The following is a 21,501-nucleotide window of genomic DNA, read 5'->3' on the forward strand; positions in this document are numbered from 1 at the left end:
TGACTGTAATTCAAGAGTAGGAAAATGGAGAGAAGGAAACATAGTCGGTGAATATGGATTGGGGGTAAGAAATGAAAGAGGAAGCCGTTTTGTAGAATTTTGCACAGAGCATAACTTAATCATAGCTAACACTTGGTTCAAGAATCATAAAAGAAGGTTGTATACATGGAAGAATCCTGGAGATACTAGAAGGTATCAAATAGATTATATAATGGTAAGACAGAGACTTAGGAACCAGGTTTTAAATTGTAAGACATTTCCAGGGGCAGATGTGGACTCTGACCACAATCTATTGGTTATGAACTGTAGATTAAAACTGAAAAAAACTGCAAAAAGGTGGGAATTTAAGAAGATGGGACCTGGATAAACTGACTAAACCAGAGTTCGTACAGAGTTTCAAGGAGAGCATAAAGGAACAATTGACAGGAATGGGGGAAAGAAATACAGTAGAAGAAGAATGGGTAGCTTTGAGGGATGAAGTAGTGAAGGCAGCAGAGGATCAAGTAGGTAAAAAGATGAGGGCTAGTAGAAATCCTTGGGTAACAGAAGAAATATTGAATTTAATTGATGAAAGGAGAAAATACAAAAATACAATAAATGAAGCAGGCAAAAAGGAATACAAACGTCTCAAAAATGAGATCAACAGGAAGTGCAAAATGGCTAAGCAGGGATGGCTAGAGGACAAATGTAAGGATGTAGAGGCTTATCTCACTAGGGGTAAGGAGAATTAAAGAGACCTTTGGAGAAAAAGAGAACCACCTGTATGAATGTCAAGAGCTCAGATGGAAACCCAGTTCTCAGCAAATAAGGGAAAGCAGAAAAGTGGAAGGAGTACATACAGAGTCCATACAAGGGCGATGTACTTGAGGACAATATTATGGAAATGGAAGAGGATGTAGATGAAGATGAAATGGGAGATATGATACTGCGAACTATCAGTTTAATAAGACACAGCTGCAAAATACTAACACGAATTCTTTACAGACGAATGGAAAAACTGGTAGAAGCCAACCTCGGGGAAGATCAGTTTGGATTCTGCAGAAATATTTGAACACGTGAGGCGATACTGACCCTACGACTTATCTTAGAAGATAGGTTAAGGAAAGGCTAACCTATGTTTCTGGCATTTGTAGACCTAGAGAAAGCTTTTGACAATATTGACTGGAATACTCTCTTTCAAATTCTGAAGGTGGTAGGGGTAAAATACAGGGAGCGAAGGCTATTTACAATTTGTACAGAAAGCAGATGGCAGTTATAAGAGTCGAGGGGCATGAAAGGGAAGCAGTGGTTGGGAAGGGAGTGAGACAGGGTTGTAGCCTCTCTCCGATGTTATTCAATCTGTATATTGAGCAAGCAATAACGGAAACAAAAGAAAAACTTGGAGTAGGTATTAAAATCCACGGAGAAGAAATAAAAACTTTGAGGTTCACCGATGGCATTGTAATTGTGTCAGAGACAGCAAAGGGCTTGGAAGTGCAGTTGAATGGAATGGACAGTGTCTTGAAAGGATGATATAAGATGAACATCAACACAAGCAAAACGAGGATAAAGGAATGTAGTCAAATTAAGTCGGGTGATGCTGAGAGAATTAGATTAGGAAATGAGACACTTAAAGTAGTAAAGGAAGTTTGATATTTGGGGAGCAAAATAACTGATGATGGTTGAAGTAGAGAAAATATAAAATGTAGACTGGCAATGGCAAGGATAGCGTTTCTGAAGAAGATAAATTTGTTAACATCGAGTATAGATTTAAGTGTCAGGAGGTCATTTCTGAAAGTATTTGTATGGAGTGTAGCCATGTATGGAAGTGAAACATGGATGATAAATAGTTTGGACAAGAAGAGAATAGAAGCTTTCAAAATGTGGTGCTACAGAAGAATGCTGAAGATTAGATGGGTAGATCATATAACTAATGAGGAGGTATTGAATAGAATTGGGGAGAAGAGAAATTTGTGGCACAATTTGACTAGAAGAAGGGATCGGTTGGTAGGACATGTTCTGAGGCATCAAGGGATCACCAATTTAGTATCTGAGGGCAGTGTGTAGGGTAAAAATCATAGAGGGAGACCAAGAGATTCAGAAGAATGTAGGTTGCAGTAGGTACTGGGAGATGAAGAAGCTTGCACAGGATAGAGTAACATGGAGAGCTGCATCCAACCAGTCTCAGGACTGAAGGCCACAACAACAATAAACATGAACAGTACACAGCTTGGAGACGTGAACTTTTTTATATTTCCTTCTTTCATTATCAGTCAAGTTATGTCTTCTTTTACCTAAGCCTTTCCCACAGTTGTCCACCTGTGTAGCTTATTGGACAGCATTCATTTCTGATTACTGGTACGCCAGGGATTTTCTCTTCTGTAAGAACTGGAATGGGGTGCATTCAGCCTCATGATGCCAGTTGAAGAGATATTTGACTGAGCAGTAGCAGCACCAGATCTGTTAATCCAACAACAATTGGGAAAGGAGTGTGCACACGCTACTCCCCTCCGTACCACATTTCAGTGACATCATTTGCTGAAGATGACATAGACTGAGTGTCCCACCTGTGGCTAGAACAGTGGTGTTATTTCCATAGTTAACTTCTAGTATTTATATTGGCCCCATAGCTTCTCTAACTGACTGTAATTCATGGACATCAACTTCTCTTCAACTGAACTACTTACTCGTCACCACTGTACCTACAGCCTCAGGGAATTCCAAACACCTCACTTAAACATCAGCCAATCATCTCCAAACTGAAATGTGAGTCTGTATCTGCTCCTAAGTATGCCTTAAACGCTTTTATCTGCTTTCAAAATCTTTTCTCTCTGTGATTTTATCCAGCTGAAGCTTATTGTTTCTCCAGGTCTTTTTCAGAAGTATCTACTCCTCGTGTTATATTTGCTATTCTGGTGATGCTTGAACAGTGTTTTTGCTATAACTATCTGAAATTTATTGCAGAAGTGAGGAATCTCTCTTCTGTTATTCCTATTCGGAGGCTAATTTTCTCCCATGATTATGTCTTATATTATTTTTCCTGCTATGGTGTTCCAGTTCTTAGTGACTGTTAGATTTTCATCTCCCTTTATGTACTGAACCATCCACTCATTGCCCTCATACAACATGCACCCATCACTTCATTTTCTGGCATTGGATTGATGTTGTTTCTGGTGAGAATAACTCAATCACTAAACTGCTCACAGAAACTCACTCTTTGTCCTACATTCCCATTCATAACAAAGCATACTCCTGTTATAGCATTCCCTGCTGCTCTTAATATTACTCTATATTTGTCTGACCAGATCCTTATTACCTTTCCATTTCACATCACTAACTCCTATCAAATCTGTATACTGTTTTTGCATTTCCCATTCCAGATTTTCTGGTTTTCCTGCTACACTCAGACTTCTGACATCCCACATCCACTAGACAGAATGTTATCCTTATGTTGATTTTCTAATCATTTTCTTATGATTACCTCCACCTAGTAGCCCCCTCCTGGAAAGCCAATGCCAATGCAGACATAATCATGACACTTTTTCAGTTACAAACCACATTTCCTGCAGACACACATTATGTGTCTTTCATTCAGTGGTTTCTATTGTCTTGTGCAATGTCTTGCTGTTTTGAATACTCAACAAATGAATCTGGAAGAAGTTTTAATTGTTTTATTTATTTATTTACATGTATTCTATCAATCCATATGGTGGTGTGTTTACCCTGATTGTGGAATGTGTGGTGATGCTGACCAGAGGGGTACAAAGGGCACCAATATGTTTATAAATTTAACCCTGAATAGTAACACTGATGAGTAAAAAATAATAATAATAATATAAAAAAAATATTCACATGAACCGAAATAAATCATATGAAAGCACATGTCACAGTTACAAAACTGTTTCAATTATGATGCCCTCCAAATAGAGCACTGCCTTGCACTCAAACTTGAAGATTCTGCATTGTACTTTGCATTCATTTTTTCAGTGTTAATAGTGATCTTAAAGAAATAAGCAGCAGTCAAGCAGCAGTTAGTATAATATGTGAAGTAGACATATTAAATATGTTTATTCAAGATTTCAGAGCATTTTTTCACTACTTTAACCTCGATTGACTAAAGCACATGTAAACAGAAACATCACCTCACTTTTATATACTGGCATTCATAGACACACACACAGAAAAGGTACTTATATGAAGACTTTCATTGTTGAAAGTGGTTCTGCTATTGGTAAAGTTCTTATTTATCATTGCTAAGCAGGCAAGAAGGTAATATAAGTAAAACAGCAATAGTAAGAAAATAACTGCCGCTCATATCTGCTTACCACAAACAGGTTTATTGTCCTTGTGTGCTCCAATTTGTAATATATATCCCAAAAGAACTCTTTAAAGGCATACCATGGAGGGAAATCTGTCTCATCTGTTAATGTGAGGCTCATATTTAATGGCACACTAAACGTCAATTCTCCTGCATTTGCGAGAAGGAATGCATCAGTTATTAACTTGGCATGTGTTATTTCAGATAGCCTCTGCGAAGACTTATTGGCATGTAGATTTTGCGTGATGAGTCCCCAATTGGTTGGATCATAGTTTACAACAAACAGACCTGTAAATTGATAAAACAAAATAAAATAAAACGGTGATTCATTTCAAACTTCTATCTTTCTAAATTATTTATTATGGGGCTCAATAGAGATACGAAAAAGTGACAACAGTTGCAAGTGATAGAAACTGTGATTAACAGCTTTGTATTGCAGAGTATTTGGAATAGTAAGAGTTTCCTGTTGTGTGCCTCTCTATAGTGTGAGGTTAGCTATTATGAATGCAGTGGTGATTTGTAGAGTTTTTTCTAGGAGGTAAACTGGAAGATGGTCTACAAAATCCCAAATAACTAACATAAAATGACTAAGAATGAATAATAAAATAATTCATTGACCGTGCCATAGGTGTACTGCTGGTTCATAGTGTCCAAAGGGCACAATTTTTGGCGATGAGACGTGTCACCACTGACAGGTGCACTGTTGAAATGAGCTCCGTAGTGTGCATGACCAACTTATATCCCCTCTCACAGTGAGCCATTTTCTCAGTGGTCTGTGCCCACTTTCTTGAGTCAGTGGTCATAGAGACACTAGTGTTGATATGTACTCTGTTTGCTTGGTTGCCATATCATTTTGTTTGCTGAGAGTCTTGTTAATTAAACTCAGTGCTGGTTCCTAAACCTTGCTAAGATTATAGCAGCAATCTCAGTTGATGAGATTGCCCCTTGTGTAAATTTCCATGGCCTCTCTAGTGATGCTGTCCCAGTATTTGGAAGTGTGTGCCAAAATACTGGTACGTTCATACACCATCACATGATTCTCACACAAACAGTGCTCTGTGACTGCTGACTTGGGATACATTAGGTGAGTCTTCCTCTGATGTTGCTGGCAATGATCTTTGATAGTACACACTGTCTGTCCAGTATACGTCTTTCCACACTGATGCATAATCTGATATACACTGGTCTTCCATACACCATGATCATATTTGACAGTTCTTAATAATGTCTGTGTTTTATTTGGTGGGTAAAAGATTGTTTTTACTTGGTGCTTCTTGAGTACGCATCCAGTTTTTTCTGATAGTGTACCAGTGTATACATACAGGCAGTGGCTGCCTCTTCCTCCATGACTTCTTCCATTTCCACAGGTTTTACTGTTGTGGTGGGGTGGAGACCATGCCTAACCTGTCATTCTGGATACCCTTTTTCTTGGAATACAGTTCTGAGGCTTTCCAGCTCCTGAGGCAGACTTTCTGTGTCTGAGATGACGTGTGCCCTGTATTCTACTGTTTTTAGTACCCCATTCCTCTGTGAAAGGTGGTGGCAGTTGTCCACATGCAAATAAAGGTCAGTGTGTGTTTTCTCCTGATACACACCAGGGCCGAGGCTACTATCAGCTCTCCTCTTGAGCATGATATCCAGGAATGGCAATCTTCCTTCTGCTTTGGTCTCCATAGCAAATTTGATGTTAGGCTGTAGGCGCTCAAATGTGTAAGGAAGTCAAGGAGTTTGTCCCTTCCATGGGGCCAGATGAAGGAGGCGTCATCCACATAACGAAAAAAACATGTGGATTTCCATTTGGATGATGCCAGAGCTTCCTTGTCAAAATACTCCATATAAAAATTCATAATCACAGGCATGATTTGTATTTTCCATTGTACAGATAATACATGGAGGTCAGGACAAGCCTGAAAAGGTTGGTGGCCTTCTCATCAAATTTCTGAACAATAAGTTCTAGTGATTTTTGTAGGCGGGTGGGGGGTGGGCGGGGGGGGGGGCACACTGTTGGATACCGAAATGATGTCAGAACTTGCCAGGATATCTGAGTCTTTTATCCTGAAGCTATTGATGCATTTTATAAAATCCACAGAATTACTCATGTGACGAGGGCACTTACTCATATAAGAGCTTAGTATTCCCATTAGGTATCTTGCCAGCAAATAGGTAGGTGCAATGATGTTGCTGACAATGTGGTGCAATGGCACCCCATCTTTCTGGATTTCAGGGAGTCCATAAAATTTTGGCTATACAGGTCCTTGTAACAGTTTCTTGGTGACCCCCTCTGGTAAATCCACATCCTTGAGAAGAGCCATCACCTTTTCTTCACCTTCTTAGTGAGGTCAACATTGATCTTCCTATAGGAGTCATCATCTAGCAGGCCCTGCATCTTCTCAATGTAGTTATTGTGGGAAAGAACAACAGTAGCATTGCCTTTATCAGCAGGTAAGACAACAATTTCAGGACACACTCTCAGATCCCAAACAGCTACCATCTCTCTGATGGTAACATCTGTCTTTGTAGGTTTAATTCTAATCAGAGCACAGCAGGTTCACAATGTACTTCTTCAGCTGCTTCAGGTGGTAGTTACACTACAACATGTTCAACTGCACTGAAGATGTCCATGACTGGTGTGAACTTAGGGTTGGGGCAAAGTTATGTACCTTATCCAGGACTGAAACCACATTGTCACTCAGCTCCATGTCAGTCAGATTGATGATCATTTTGCATGGAATCTACTTTGTCTCAGAGGTGAGAGAATTTTGATATTTGATGTTCTATGACCTTCCTAGACATGGAATCAACTGCCACTTAGGTAACACCATCCATACAGTCCCAGATCAAGGAATTAATGTGATTAGGAATTAATGTGACTAGTTCTTGGGAGTTATACTCAAGGCTTTAGCAGGTGAACTGCACCCTCTCATGTATCAAGGAAAGGCTGGCCCACTTCTTAACATTCCTAGCTGCTGCAGAAGCGATGTGATGCATGACCTTAGCAAAGTTTGGCACAACAAGTTGGCACAACACTCTTCAGAAATTCAAGAGCACTCACAAACGGCATCTTCAGTGGTGCAGTTTGTTGAATTTCTTCATGCTGCGATTCATTTCCTCCCCGTACAGGTATATGATGTGATTCTGCAGTTTCTCCTGGTATATTTGTTAATAGAACAATCCACACATGTACTGCTGGTTCATAGTTATTTTGGTGATCAAACATGCCACCACCAGCAGGTGCACTGATGAGCCGGCCGCGGTGATTTAGCGGTTCAGGCGCTCAGTCCGGAACTGTGGGACTGCTACGGTCGCAGGTTCAAATCCTGCCTCGGGCATGGATGTGTGTGATGTCCTTAGGTTAGTTAGGTTTAAGTAGTTCTAAGTTCTAGGGGACTGATGACCACAGATGTTAAGTCCCATAGTGCTCAGAGCCATTTTTGCACTGATGAACTGAGCTCCTGAGAGTGCATGAACAACTTATATCCTCACACAACCCTGCGAACCATTCCCTCTGCTATCTGTGGCTGTGGTCATGCATCAGCAATCATGCAGATGTTAACATCAGTGTCTAGTAGCAGTGAGCTGAGTGCTTTGACCACTCTGGTCACCAGATCGTATTGTTTGCTGAGTGTCTTCTTAATTAAACTCAGTGCTGATTCCCAAGCCTTGCTAAGATTATAGCCACGATCTCAGCTAATGAAATTGTCCCTGCTGCAAGTTTCTATGTCCTCTCTAAGTATGTGGAAGTTGGGCCCAGATCCTGGTACGTTCATACTCCATAACATGATTCTCAGACAAACAGTGCTCTGTAACCACTGACTTGTTGCAATACATTAGTTGAGTGTGCCTCTGGTGTTCTAAGCAGTGATTTTCAACAGTGTGCACTATCTGTCCAATATATGTCTTCCACAATGACACAGAAGCTAGTATTCACAAACTTTCCACAAACTGAGATCATCTCTGATGCTTCCCAATAATGCTCATGTTTTACTGGGTGGGTAAAGAAAGTTTTTACTATGTGCTTCTTCAATATGTGTCCCATTTTCCCCAACAGTGCACCAGTGTATGGTATAAAGGCAGTGGCTCAAACACAGAGAGACTGTCCCATGAGCTGGAACACCTCAGTAGTGTATTCCAAAAAACAGGGATTCCGGATGGCAGATTAGGTGTGCTCTCCAGCCCACCACAATAATACAACTTGTGGAGATGGAAGAAGTCACAGAGGAATAGGTTGCCACTGACAATAGATTATTGAGCGACATTCACAAATACTAGTATGGTATGATCATGCATTAATGATGAGTGATGATGGTTCACAGAAGAAGTTATGACATATGATTAGAGTACTGTACACTACCACATTTTCAGGTGACGCTACCCTGCCATAGGACCAACAGAACATGATAATAAATGAATGATTGGAGCAAACCTTGCATAAAATAGATGAACATTATATGAATAAGGATTGAACAAGAAAAGGAAAGTACTACTGCAAAACTGAAGAGGAAGAAAAATATAAACTATACAATTCATAATTTATCCTAATTTGAAACTAAAAAACTGGTTGCAGAGTCATGTTTGCAAACAAGGAATATTAGTTTCAAAAAATTTATTCACTGACAAAAGAAACAGTATGTGAAACACTTTACAATAACACATGGGAGCATACACATAAAACAGAATAAGTAAAACACCCTCCATCACCAGTGATCAATAAATGGCAAAGAAAACATAAGAACAGTGATACAGAGATGCTCAAATGTGATTTTTACTTACGCTTATAATATCACCATACACAGTTAACTGAAAAATCGTATATTTTGATGTCTCTTTAAAATACTGAGTGTACTGATTGCATTATGACTATTGCACCATTCAAATATCTAAACTTTGGTTTACTGTTATAAGTTTCCTGTGTTCCACCTGTTATTAAAATACTAATTGTAATGATAATTTGTCCATTTAATGCTTTGTTGACTGTAATCTTACACTATTCATGTATTTCAAAGCAATAAAACCTTATTTTTTAAGTAATTAAACAGGTAAGTATTTTTGCATTGGCATATTGCTTTTTGCTTTATATTCATGACCATAATTGACAACTGCTACTGGAGAAAGTTAAATAAGATTAAATTTCTTGGAATGGTTTAAATGTAGATAGAAAATAGTGAATACTTGATTAATTTGTTTACAATTGTGAAATGTTTCTTGAAGTGTGTTGATAAATTAAATTCAGAAGCCCCTAAACCTCAATTCTTTCTGTATAACTTTGTTCTTCTTTGAATCACTAGTCTTATGATCGTCTTCTGATTCAGTTAACTCTCAACCCAAATTCTGTACTCATTAGACTCTTCATTTCATTCAACAGATCTTGTAATTTTTATTCATCTTAATTTAGGATAGCAATGTCATCTCACCTTGGATCCCACTCCTGAAGTTTTCTTCTGTTTCTGTCATTGCTTCTTCAATGCATAGAGTGAACAGAAGGTGTGAAAGACTGTACCCCTGTCTTATAGCAGTTTTAACATGAGTACTTCATTCTTGGTCTTCCAGTCTTATTGTTATCTCTTGATTCTTCCAAGCATTGCATATTACATCTTTCCCTGTAGCTTACTCCATTTTTCTCAACTTCCTCAGTTGTGAACATCATGCACCATTTTGCATTGTTGAACACTTTTTTCAGGTCAACAAATCCTATGAACATGTCTTGATTTTTCTTCAGTCTCACTTCCATTGCAAGCACAACTGGTACCTTTATGTTTCCTAAAGCCAAACTGATCATTATATAATGGCTCCTCAGTTCTTTTTCCATTCTTCTGTTTATTATTCTTGTAAGTGACTTGGATGCAAGTTTTAGCTGTTAATCTGTTGAAACAATAGTCCTTGCCCTTACCTGCTCTTGTTATATTTGGAACTGTGTGGCCGTGCGACTGCTACGGTCGCAGGTTCGAATCCTGCCTCGGGCATGGATGTGTGTGATGTCCTTAGGTTAGTTAGGTTTAAGTAGTTCTAAGTTCTAGGGGACTGATGACCACAGCAGTTGAGTCCCATAGTGCTCAGAGCCATTTGAACCATTTTTGAACTGTGTGGGTGAAAATTTTCTGAAAGTCTGATGGTATGCTGCCAGTCTCATACATTCTATACACTAACCTGAATAGATATTTGATTTTCACTTCCCCCAACTATCTTATAAATTCTGATGGAATATTTTCTATCCCTTCTTCCTTATTTGATCACAACTCTTCCTGGGCTCTTTTAAACTCTGAATCTAAATCTTTCATAACAATTCCGATTTCTTCCTCTATCACATCATCAGACAATTGTCCCCCCCCCCCCCCCTTCCACTGCCAGTGTTCTCCTCCTACTGATCTGCTCTCTCCTCTGCATGTAACAGTGGAATTCTCATTGTACTCTTAATGGTACCAACATTGCTTTTAATTTTACGGAAGGTTGTTTTGACTTTCCTGCATACTAAAGTCGATTGTTCCAATTATCATTTCTTTTTCAGTTTCTTCACATTGTTCCTGCAGCCATTTTTCCTTGGCTTGCTTGCACTTGATATTTATGTATTTCCTACGTGATTTATGTTACTGTAGTCCTATGTTTCCCTGAAGATTTTTGTACTTCCTCCTTTCATCCACCAGTTGAAATAATTCTCCTGTTACCTAAGGTTTCTTCACAGTTACATTCCTTGTACCTATGTTTGTCTGTCTAAAGTGCATGACTGCTCTTTTTAGAGCTGTCCTCCCTCTTCAATTCAACTGCCTACTGTGATATTCCTTACCATCATCTTTAGTGAACTTCAAATGCGTCTTTATCATAACTCAGTACTTCAGCACCCTATTTCCTTCCACATTCATTCCTCCAGATAATTCTAAAACTTCAGTCTACTCTGCATCATTACCAAATTGTAGTCTGAACGTACGTCTGCTCCTGGATGTACACTCTATTATCTGTCAGAATCTCTGTCTGCTCATGATGTTACCCAGCTGATCATTATATAATAGCTCCTCAGGTTTTTCCATTCTTCTGTTTATTATTCTTGTAAGTGCTTGGATGCAAGTTTTAGCTGTTAATCTGTTGAAAGAATAGTCCTTGCCCTTGCCTGCTCTTGTTATCTTTGGAATTGTGTGGATGATAATTTTCTGAAAGTCTGATGGTATGCTGCCAGTCTCATACATTCTATGCACTACTAACTTGAATAGATATTTGGTTGTCACTTCCCTCAACTATCTTAGAAATTCTTGAACAGAGTATTCACTATTACTAGCTGAAATTTATTGCAGAAATCATTTGGTCTTTTTCCTCTCGCATGTAATACTAAGACTATATTTTGCAATAAAATTTTCTTCTGCTCCTTCCCTTATGAATGTATTCCAATGCACCATAATTATTAGATTTTCATCTCGCTTTACATACCATATTACCTGTTCAATATCCTCATACATTTTCTCAATGTCTTCATCTTCTGTTTTTGATAGTGGCACATTTATCTTCTGCATAGTGTTTTGCTGATTGTATGAAAACCCGTGGTCTAGGGGTAGTGTCTTTGATTCATAATCAAAACATCTTCGGTCCCGGGTTCGATCCCTGCCACTGCCTAAATTTTGATAAATAATCAGCATTGGTGGCCGAAGACTTCCGGCATAAGAAGTCAGCCTCATTCTGCCAACGGCCTTGTCAAAGAGGGCGGAGGAGCGGATAGAGATTCAGGGCACTCTCTTGTCCTAGGGGTGGGAAATTGCCCCTAAAGGCGGAAGAATCAGCAATGATCAACGACCTGAGGACGCAGAAGGCAATGAAAACCACTGCATTAAAGACACGTAACGTGTATCCACAGGACATGTGGCCTGTTATTCAAGAAGTGTCATGATGATCTCTCCATTGGCAAAAGATTCCAGAATAGTACCCCATTCAGATCTCCAGGAGGGGACTGCCAAGGGGCAGGTTACCATGAGAAAAAGATTGAATAATCAACGAAAGGATAACGTTCTACGAGTCGGGGCGTGGAATGTCAGAAGCTTGAACGTGGTAGGGAAACTAGAAAATCTGAAAAGGGAAATGCAAAGGCTCAATCTAGGTATAGTAGGGGTCAGAGAAGTGAAGTGGAAGGAAGACAAGGATTTCTGGTCAGATGAGTATCAGGTAATATCATCAGCAGCAGAAAATGGTATAACAGGTGTAGGATTCGTTATGAATAGGAAGGTAGGGCAAAGGGTGTGTTATTGTGAACAGTTCAGTGACCGGGTTGTTCTAATCAGAATCGACAGCAGACCAATACCGACAACGATAGTTCAGGTATACATGCCGACGTCGCAAGCTGAAGATGAACAGATAGAGAAAGTGTACGAGGATATTGAAAGGGTAATGAAGTATGTAAAGGGGGACGAAAATCTAATAGTCATGGGCGACTGGAATGCCGTTGTAGGGCAAGGAGTAGAAGAAAAGGTTACAGGAGAATATGGCTTGGGACAACGAATGAAAGAGGAGAAAGACTAATTGAGATCTGTAACAAGTTTCAGCTAGTAATAGCGAATACCCTGTTCAAGAATCACAAGAGGAGGAGGTATACTTGGAAAAGGCTGGGAGATACGGGAAGATTTCAATTACACTCCTGGAAATGGAAAAAAGAACACATTGACACCGGTGTGTCAGACCCACCATATTTGCTCTGGACACTGCGAGAGGGCTGTACAAGCAATGATCACACGCACGGCACAGCGGACACACCAGGAACCGCGGTGTTGGCCGTCGAATGGCGCTAGCTGCGCAGCATTTGTGCACCGCCGCCGTCAGTGTCAGCCAGTTTGCCGTGGCATACGGAGCTCCATCGCAGTCTTTAACACTGGTAGCATGCCGCGACAGCGTGGACGTGAACCGTATGTGCAGTTGACGGACTTTGAGCGAGGGCGTATAGTGGGCATGCGGGAGGCCGGGTGGACGTACCGCCGAATTGCTCAACACGTGGGGTGTGAGGTCTCCACAGTACATCGATGTTGTCGCCAGTGGTCGGCGGAAGGTGCACGTGCCCGTCGACCTGGGACCGGACCGCAGCGACGCACGGATGCACGCCAAGACCGTAGGATCCTACGCAGTGCCGTAGGGGACCGCACCGCCACTTCCCAGCAAATTAGGGACACTGTTGCTCCTGGGGTATCGGCGAGGACCATTCGCAACCGTCTCCATGAAGCTGGGCTACGGTCCCGCACACCGTTAGGCCGTCTTCCGCTCACGCCCCAACATCGTGCAGCCCGCCTCCAGTGGTGTCGCGACAGGTGTGAATGGAGGGACGAATGGAGACGTGTCGTCTTCAGCGATGAGAGTCACTTCTGCCTTGGTGCCAATGATGGTCGTATGCGTGTTTGGCGCTGTGCAGGTGAGCGCCACAATCAGGACTGCATACGACCGAGGCACACAGGGCCAACACCCGGCATCATGGTGTGGGGAGCGATCTCCTACACTGGCCGTACACCACTGGTGATCATCGAGGGGACACTGAATAGTGCACGGTACATCCAAACCGTCATCGAACCCATCGTTCTACCATTCCTAGACCGGCAAGGGAACTTGCTGTTCCAACAGGACAATGCACGTCCGCATGTATCCCGTGCCACCTAACGTGCTCTAGAAGGTGTAAGTCAACTACCCTGGCCAGCAAGATCTCCGGATCTGTCCCCCATTGAGCATGTTTGGGACTGGATGAAGCGTCGTCTCACGCGGTCTGCATGTCCAGCACGAACGCTGGTCCAACTGAGGTGCCAGGTGGAAATGGCATGGCAAGCCGTTCCACAAGACTACATCCAGCATCTCTACGATCGTCTCCATGGGAGAATAGCAGCCTGCATTGCTGCGAAAGGTGGATATACACTGTACTAGTGCCGACATTGTGCATGCTCTGTTGCCTGTGTCTATGTGCCTGTGGTTCTGTCAGTGTGATCATGTGATGTATCTGACCCCAGGAATGTGTCAATAAAGTTTCTCCTTTCTGGGACAATGAATTCACGGTGTTATTATTTCAATTTCCAGGAGTGTAGATTACATCAAAAGTAGTAAAGGAGTTTTGCTATTTGGGGAGCAAAATAACTGATGGTGGTCGAAGTAGAGAGGATATAAAATGTAGACTGGCAATGGCAAGGAAAGCGTTTCTGAAGAAGAGAAATTTGTTAACATCGAGTATAGATTTAAGTGCCAGGAAGTCATTTCTGAAAGTATTTGTATGGAGTGTAGCCATGTATGGAAGTGAAACATGGACGACAAATAGTTTGGACAAGAAGAGAATAGAAGCTTTCAAAATGTGGTGCTACAGAAGAATGCTGAAGATTAGATGGGTAGACCACATAACTAATGAGGAAGTATTGAATAGGATTGGGGAGAAGAGAAGTTTGTGGCACAACTTGACCAGAAGAAGGGATCGGTTGGTAGGACATGTTCTGAGGCATCAAGGGATCACCAATTTAGTGTTGGAGGGCAGTGTGGAGGGTAAAAATCGTAGAGGGAGACCAAGAGATGAATACGCTAAGCAGATTCAGAAGGATGTAGGTTGCAGTAGGTACTGGGAGATGAAGAGGCTTGCACAGGATACAGTAGCATGGAGAGCTGCATCAAACCAGTCTCAGGACTGAAGACCACAACAACAACAACATCATGGTCAGACAGAGATTCCGAAATCAGATACTGGATTGTAAGGCATACCCAGGAGCAGATATAGACTCAGATCACAATATAGTAGTGATGAAGAGTAGGCTGAAGTTCAAGACATTAGTCAAGAAGAATCAATACGCAAAGAAGTGGGATAAGGAAGTACTAAGGAATGATGAGATACGTTTGAAGTTCTCTAACGCTATAGATACAGCAATAAGGAATAGCGCAGTAGGCAGTACAGTTGAAGAGGAATGGACATCTCTAAAAAGGGCCATCACAGAAGTTGGGAAGGAAAACATAGGTACAAAGAAGGTAGCTGCGAAGAAACCATGGGTAACAGAAGAAATACTTCAGTTGATTGATGAAAGGAGGAAGTACAAACATGTTCCGGAAAAATCAGGAATGCAGAAATACAAGTCGCTGAGGAATGAAATAAATAGGAAGTGCAGGGAAGCTAAGATGAAATGGCTGCAGGAAAAATGTGAAGACATCGAAAAAGATACGATTGTCTGAAGGACAGACTCAGCATACAGGAAAGTCAAAACAACCTTTGGTGACATGAAAAGCAATGGTGGTAGCATTAAGAGTGCAACGGGAATTCCACTGTTAAATACAGAGGAGAGAGCAGATAGGTGGAAAGAATACATTGAAAGCCTCTATGAGGGTGAATATTTGTCTGATGTGATAGAAGAAGAAACAGGAATCGATTTAGAAGAGATAGGGGATCCAGTATTAGAATCGGAATTTAAAAGAGCTTTGGAGGACTTACGGTCAAATAAGGCAGAAGGGATAGATAACATTCCATTAGAATTTCTAAAATCATTGGGGGAAGTGGCAACAAAATGACTATTCACGTTGGTGTGTAGAATATATGAGTCTGGCGACATACCATCTGACTTTCGGAAAAGCATCATCCACACAATTCCGAAGACAGCAAGAGCTGACAATCAGCTTAACAGCTCATGCATCGAAGCTGCTTACAAGAATAATATACAGAAGAATGGAAAAGAAAATTGAGAATGCGCTAGGTGACGATCAGTTTGGCTTTAGGAAAAGTAAAGGGACGAGAGAGGCAATTCTGGCATTACGGCTAATAATGGAAGCAAGGCTAAAGAAATATCAAGACACTTTCATAGGATTTGTCGACCTGGAAAAAGCGTTCGACAATATAAAATGGTGCAAGCTGTTCGAGATTCTGAAAAAAGTAGGGGTAAGCTATAAGGAGAGATGGGTCATATACAATATGTACAACAAGCAAGAGGGAGTAATAAGAGTGGACGATCAAGAACGAAGTGCTCGTATTAAGAAGGGTGTAAGACAAGGCTGTAGCCTTTCGCCCCTACTCTTCAATCTGTACATCGACGAAGCAATGATGGAAATAAAAGAAAAGTTCAGGAGTGGAATTAAAATACAATGTGAAAGGACATCAATGATACGATTCACTGATGACATTGCTATCCTAAGTGAAAGTGAAGAATAATTAAACAATCTGCTGAATGGAATGAACAGTCTAATGAGTACACAGTATGGTTTGAGAGTAAATCGGAGAAAGACGAAGGTAATGAGAAGTAGTAGAAATGAGAACAGCGAGAAACTTAACATCAGGATTGATGGTCTCGAAGTCAATGAAGTTAAGGAATTCTGCTACCTAGGCAGTAAAATAAACAATGACGGATGGAGCAAGGAGGAAATCAAAAGCGGACTCGCTATGGCAAAAAAGGCATTTCTGGCCAAGAGAAGTATACTAATATCAAATACCGGCCTTAATTTGAGGAAGAAATTTCTGAGGATGTACGTCTGGAGTACAGCATTGTATGGTAGTGAAACATGGACTGTGGGAAAACCGGAACAGAAGAGAATCGAAGCATTTGAGATGTGGTGCTATAGACGAATGTTGAAAATTAGGTGGACTGATAAGGTAAGGAATGGCGAGGTTCTACGCAGAATCAGAGAGGAAAGGAATATGTGGAAAACACTGATAAGGAGAAGGGACAGAATGATAGGACCTCTGCTAAGACATGAGGGAATGACTTCCATGGTACTAGAGGGAGCTGTAGAGGGCAAAAACTGTAGAGGAAGACAGAGATTGGAATACGTCAAGCAAATAATTGAGGACATAGGTTGCAAGTGCTACTCTGAGATGAAGAGGTTAGCACAGGAAAGGAATTCGTGGCGGGCCGCATCAAACCAGTCAGTAGACTGATGACCAAAAAAAAAAAATGAAAAGCTGTTTGCATTGTGATATATTGTGAAATTTCGAACTTTCACGAGTACTGAGACAAATTAGTACTGGTACTGTTAGTGTCAATTGTAAGCTTAAACTAAATTGTGTTCTCTTAAAATTTTTAAGAGCAGTAGGCCTGTCCTCATTCAAAACAATCATTCTCTAATATCATTGTACAATTATGTGAGAAATAGGTTAGTTACAAAATTTTCAGATGCTTTCAAAACTATATTTTTGTAAGTAACTGGTATGAGTGCTTGGATACACAATTTATTTTGTAGCAAATCAGCATTTGTGGTTCACAATTAAGCCAAAGAATACATCACCCCTGAGTTTCATTGTATATCAAAGCAAATTAGTGTGCATTTTTGAGAATTTTCAGAAGCTATCATTGTCCTTTGCATAATCCTTGTAGTGAATTGGCATTTGTGATTTACTTACTGTAGCAGATACACACTGAAGAGCCAAAGAAACTGGTACACCTGCCTAATATCATGTAGAGCCACTGCAAGCAAGTAGAAATGCCGCAATATGACACAGCATGGATTTGACTAATGTCTCAAGTACTGCTGGAGGGAATTGACACCATGCATCCTGCAGGGCTGTCCATAAATCTGTAAGAGTACAAGGGGGTGGAGATCTCGTCTGAACAGAAAGCAGCAAGTCATCCCAGATATGGTCAATAATGTTCTTGTCTGGGGAGTCTAGTGCCCAGTGGAAGTGTTTAAACCCAGAAGAGTATTTCTGGAGCCACTCTGTACCAATTCTGAATGTGTGGCATATTGTGTTGCCATGCTGGAATTGCCCACGACTGCCAGAATGCACAATGGTCATAAGTGATCAGACAGGGTGTTTATGTACGTCTCACACGTCAGTGTCGTATCTAGACATATCATGAGTCCCATATCACTCCAACTGCACTTGCCCCACACCATTACAGAGCCTCCAACAGCTTGAACAGTTTCCTGCTGGCATGTAGGGTCCATGGATTCACGAAGTTGCCCCCATATATGTCCATCCGCTTGATACAATTTGAAATGAGACTTGTCCGACCAGGCAACATGTTTCCAGTCATCAACACTTCAAAGTCAGTATTGACAGGCCCAGGAGAGGTATAAAGCTTCATGTCATGCAGTCATCAAGGGTACATGAGTGGGCCTTCAATTCTGAAAGCCCATATTGATGGTATTTTGTTGAATAGTTCACATGCTGACACTTGTTGGTGGCCCATCACTGATAACTGCTGCAGTTTGTGGAAGGGTTGCACTTCTGTCACTTTGAAAGATTCTGTTCAGTCGTTATTGGTCCCATTCTTGCAGGATCTTTTTCTGGCTGCAGCAATGTCAGAGATTTGATGTTTTACCGGATTCCTGGTATTCACAGTATACTCATGATATGGTCATACAGGAAAATCCCCACTTCATCACTACCTCAGAGGTGCTGTGTGCCATTGCTCATGTGCTGACTATAACACCACATCCAAACTCACTTACATGTTTATAACCTGCCATTGTAGCAGCAGTAACCCATATAACAACTGCACCAGACACTTGTCTTATATAAGCAATGCCACCGGCAGAGCTGTATTCTGCCTCTTTACATATTTACATATTTGAATATGCATGCCTATACCAGTTTTCTTCTACACTTCAGTGTAATATCTGCTTTTATCTTAAATTAACTCTGTTTTTGATTTTGCTAACAACTATAACTAACATCTCAATGTTTTAGGAAACCAGTAACTTTTTACCACAGATTTTGTGTTGCCTTAATAGAAATCTCGTTTTGTGTATCTGCTTCAATTCTTATAGGGAAATAGCAATTTTTTAGCTCAACAGATTAAAAGATAATCAGTGGCCTTAAATTAAAGTAATTTGTTCGCTGCCTTGTAATACACTGCACCAGCCAAAATTCAGCCCCACTGTGAATGCTGTTCTCAAACACAGAATGAATTGGTTGACATTCATAAGCAGCTGGAAATTCCCTGACTTCTGTCAAATGATTGGCATCTGCTGCAAATCAGTATGTTGGAAGAGCTCCCAGGAGTTGTGTACCTGTGATACCCATACCAGAGGTACTGGCATCTCAAGTACTATCTTCTCCTGTGGATCCTGTCTCCTCTGCAGAAAGTACAGGATCTGTCATTACCTTTACACTTGACTGTGAGTGGCATGTCAGTGGAAGATCTAGAAAACATGTACAGGGTGGATGGGGGCCAGGGAGGACTCAGAATGTTGTACTGATCCCCCTAATCAAAAACTTTGAGGAGCTGTCTTTCACTGAAACTGAAACTAAGCCAGTGGGATTCAATTGTTTTGAGGAAACCTGTTCTGTCCATTGTCAAGAGGAGGCAAACACAAAATGGTAGGGAACCATTAATTGTCAACAGTTCAGACATATTGCAAATGATGATCCCCCTTAGGGAATTGGCAGCAAGGGACAGGAGAGGATACCAAGTGCATTCATTCTGAATGCCTGTTAAAGAGACTGTTCTGCTAGCCATTGAGGAAACGAACTGCAGATTGTGGTGCACGTTTGAACATCTGCGCTCTGACGTCATTCTTGGGTCACTCCAGTGACTGGCAGAGAAAAGCATCCTTGCATGTGGAGTTTCCAGAAGCTCACAATTTGCAGCATTGTTCCCAGAAATGATCATGGCCCTTTGGCTCTGAGCTGAGTGGAGGGACTGAATCAGAGACTTTGAAAGTTCTGTGACAAGCTAGGCTGTGACTTTCTTGACTTGTGCCACAGGGTTGGGAACTATAAGGTCCCGTGAAATAGATCAGGTGTGCACTACACATCTGAGGTAGCTGACTGTGTGTGGAGTGCATGTAAAGGTCTTTTAGATTAGGGAAACTCTTCATCCAGTGCAGATAATGATCACTGTAGGAAACTCAGAAGTATCAGTGTAAGATCAGAAAAAATGCCTCCCACGGGTGAGAGTATTAAAATCCTAATGGTAAACTGCCGAAGCATTCGCAACAAGGTGCCAGAGTTTGAAGTACTCATGAAAAGCAGTGAAGCTCACATAATACTAGGTATAGAAAGCTGGTTCAAACGTGAAATTGAGAGCAGTGAGGCTTTTGAGGAAAATTTAAGTGTATATCAAAAGGATGTGATTACCAAATGGGTAATGTAAGGGTGTATTAGCATCCTATATCAATGAGTCACTGTTGGAATCAGCCATTTCATACAAATACCTGAGTGTAACACTTTGTAGCGATATGAAATGGAATGATCACAGAGGTACAGTCAGGGATAAAGCAGGTGGCAGACTTCAGTTTATTGGTAGAATAGTGGAGAATTGCAATCAGTCTACAAAGGAGATTGCTTACAAATCACTCAAGCAACCAGTTCTAGAATATTGCTCAAGTGTGTGGGACCTGTACCACATAGGACTAATAGGGGATATTGAACATATACAGAGAATAGCAGCACAAATGGTCACAGGTTTGTTTAATCTGTGCGAGAGTGTCACAGAGATACTGAAGGAACTGAACTGGAAGACTCTTGAAGATACATGTAAACTATCCTGAGAAAGTCAATTAATCAACTTTCAAGTACTGGTTTTAAATGTTTACTCAAGGAACATACTACAGCCCCCTACGTATTGTTCACACAGGGATCATGAGGATAAGATTAGAATAATTGCTGCATGCACAGAGGCATTCAAACAACCATTCTTCTAGCGCTCCATACGTGAATGGAACAGGAAGAAACCCTTGTAACTGGTACAATGGGATGTACCCTCTGCCATACACTTCACTGTGATTTACAGAGTCTAGATGTAGGTATAGGTGTAGAAATATTGTTGTAGGCATTGTTTTGCTGTTGCATCTGATGAGAACACCCTATCTCCGAAATGTTCACAGTAACTTAATCTATACTCTACCTACCTATTCATTATGAGTCCTAATGCCATTATACTATTTTCTGCTGCAGTTGATAGTACCCTATATTTGTATGATTAGAAATCTTTACCATCTTTCCATTTCACTTTACTGATCCTGACTATATCTTGACTCTGCATTTGCAGTTCACTTTTCCAATTTTCTAGCTTTCCTACTACATTCAAACTTATGACATGCCATACTCTAGCTAGCAGAATGTTTCCCTTCATTTGACTATGCCATCTTTTTCTCATGATCACTTTCCCCTTGGCACTCCCTTCCTTAAGATCTGAATGGGAGACTAAACCAGAGTCTTTTGCTAATGGAGAGATCAGCATGACACTTTTTCAATTGCGGGCCCCATGTCCTGTTGATACACTGTATGTGTCTTTAACGCAGTGGTTCCCATTGCCTTCTGCATTCCCAAACTCTTGATTGTTGCTGATTTTCCTATC

At 40.9% G+C, this 21,501-nt stretch overlaps 1 protein-coding gene across 1 annotated transcript in view; it reads right to left on the minus strand.

The window, feature by feature from the left end:
* The window catches only part of LOC126251941 (aminopeptidase Ey-like), a 243,344-nt gene that overhangs the window by 72,668 nt on the left and 149,175 nt on the right, over window positions 1-21,501 (minus strand). Inside the window, exon 13 of the mRNA XM_049952705.1 lies at window positions 4,305-4,585. Within this exon, the coding sequence (XP_049808662.1) occupies window positions 4,305-4,585 (281 nt within the window). The remainder of the gene's footprint in view (window positions 1-4,304; window positions 4,586-21,501) is intronic.

The sequence above is a fragment of the Schistocerca nitens genome, chromosome 1 (genome assembly GCF_023898315.1).
Source record: "Schistocerca nitens isolate TAMUIC-IGC-003100 chromosome 1, iqSchNite1.1, whole genome shotgun sequence".
Taxonomy (NCBI): domain Eukaryota; kingdom Metazoa; phylum Arthropoda; class Insecta; order Orthoptera; family Acrididae; genus Schistocerca; species Schistocerca nitens.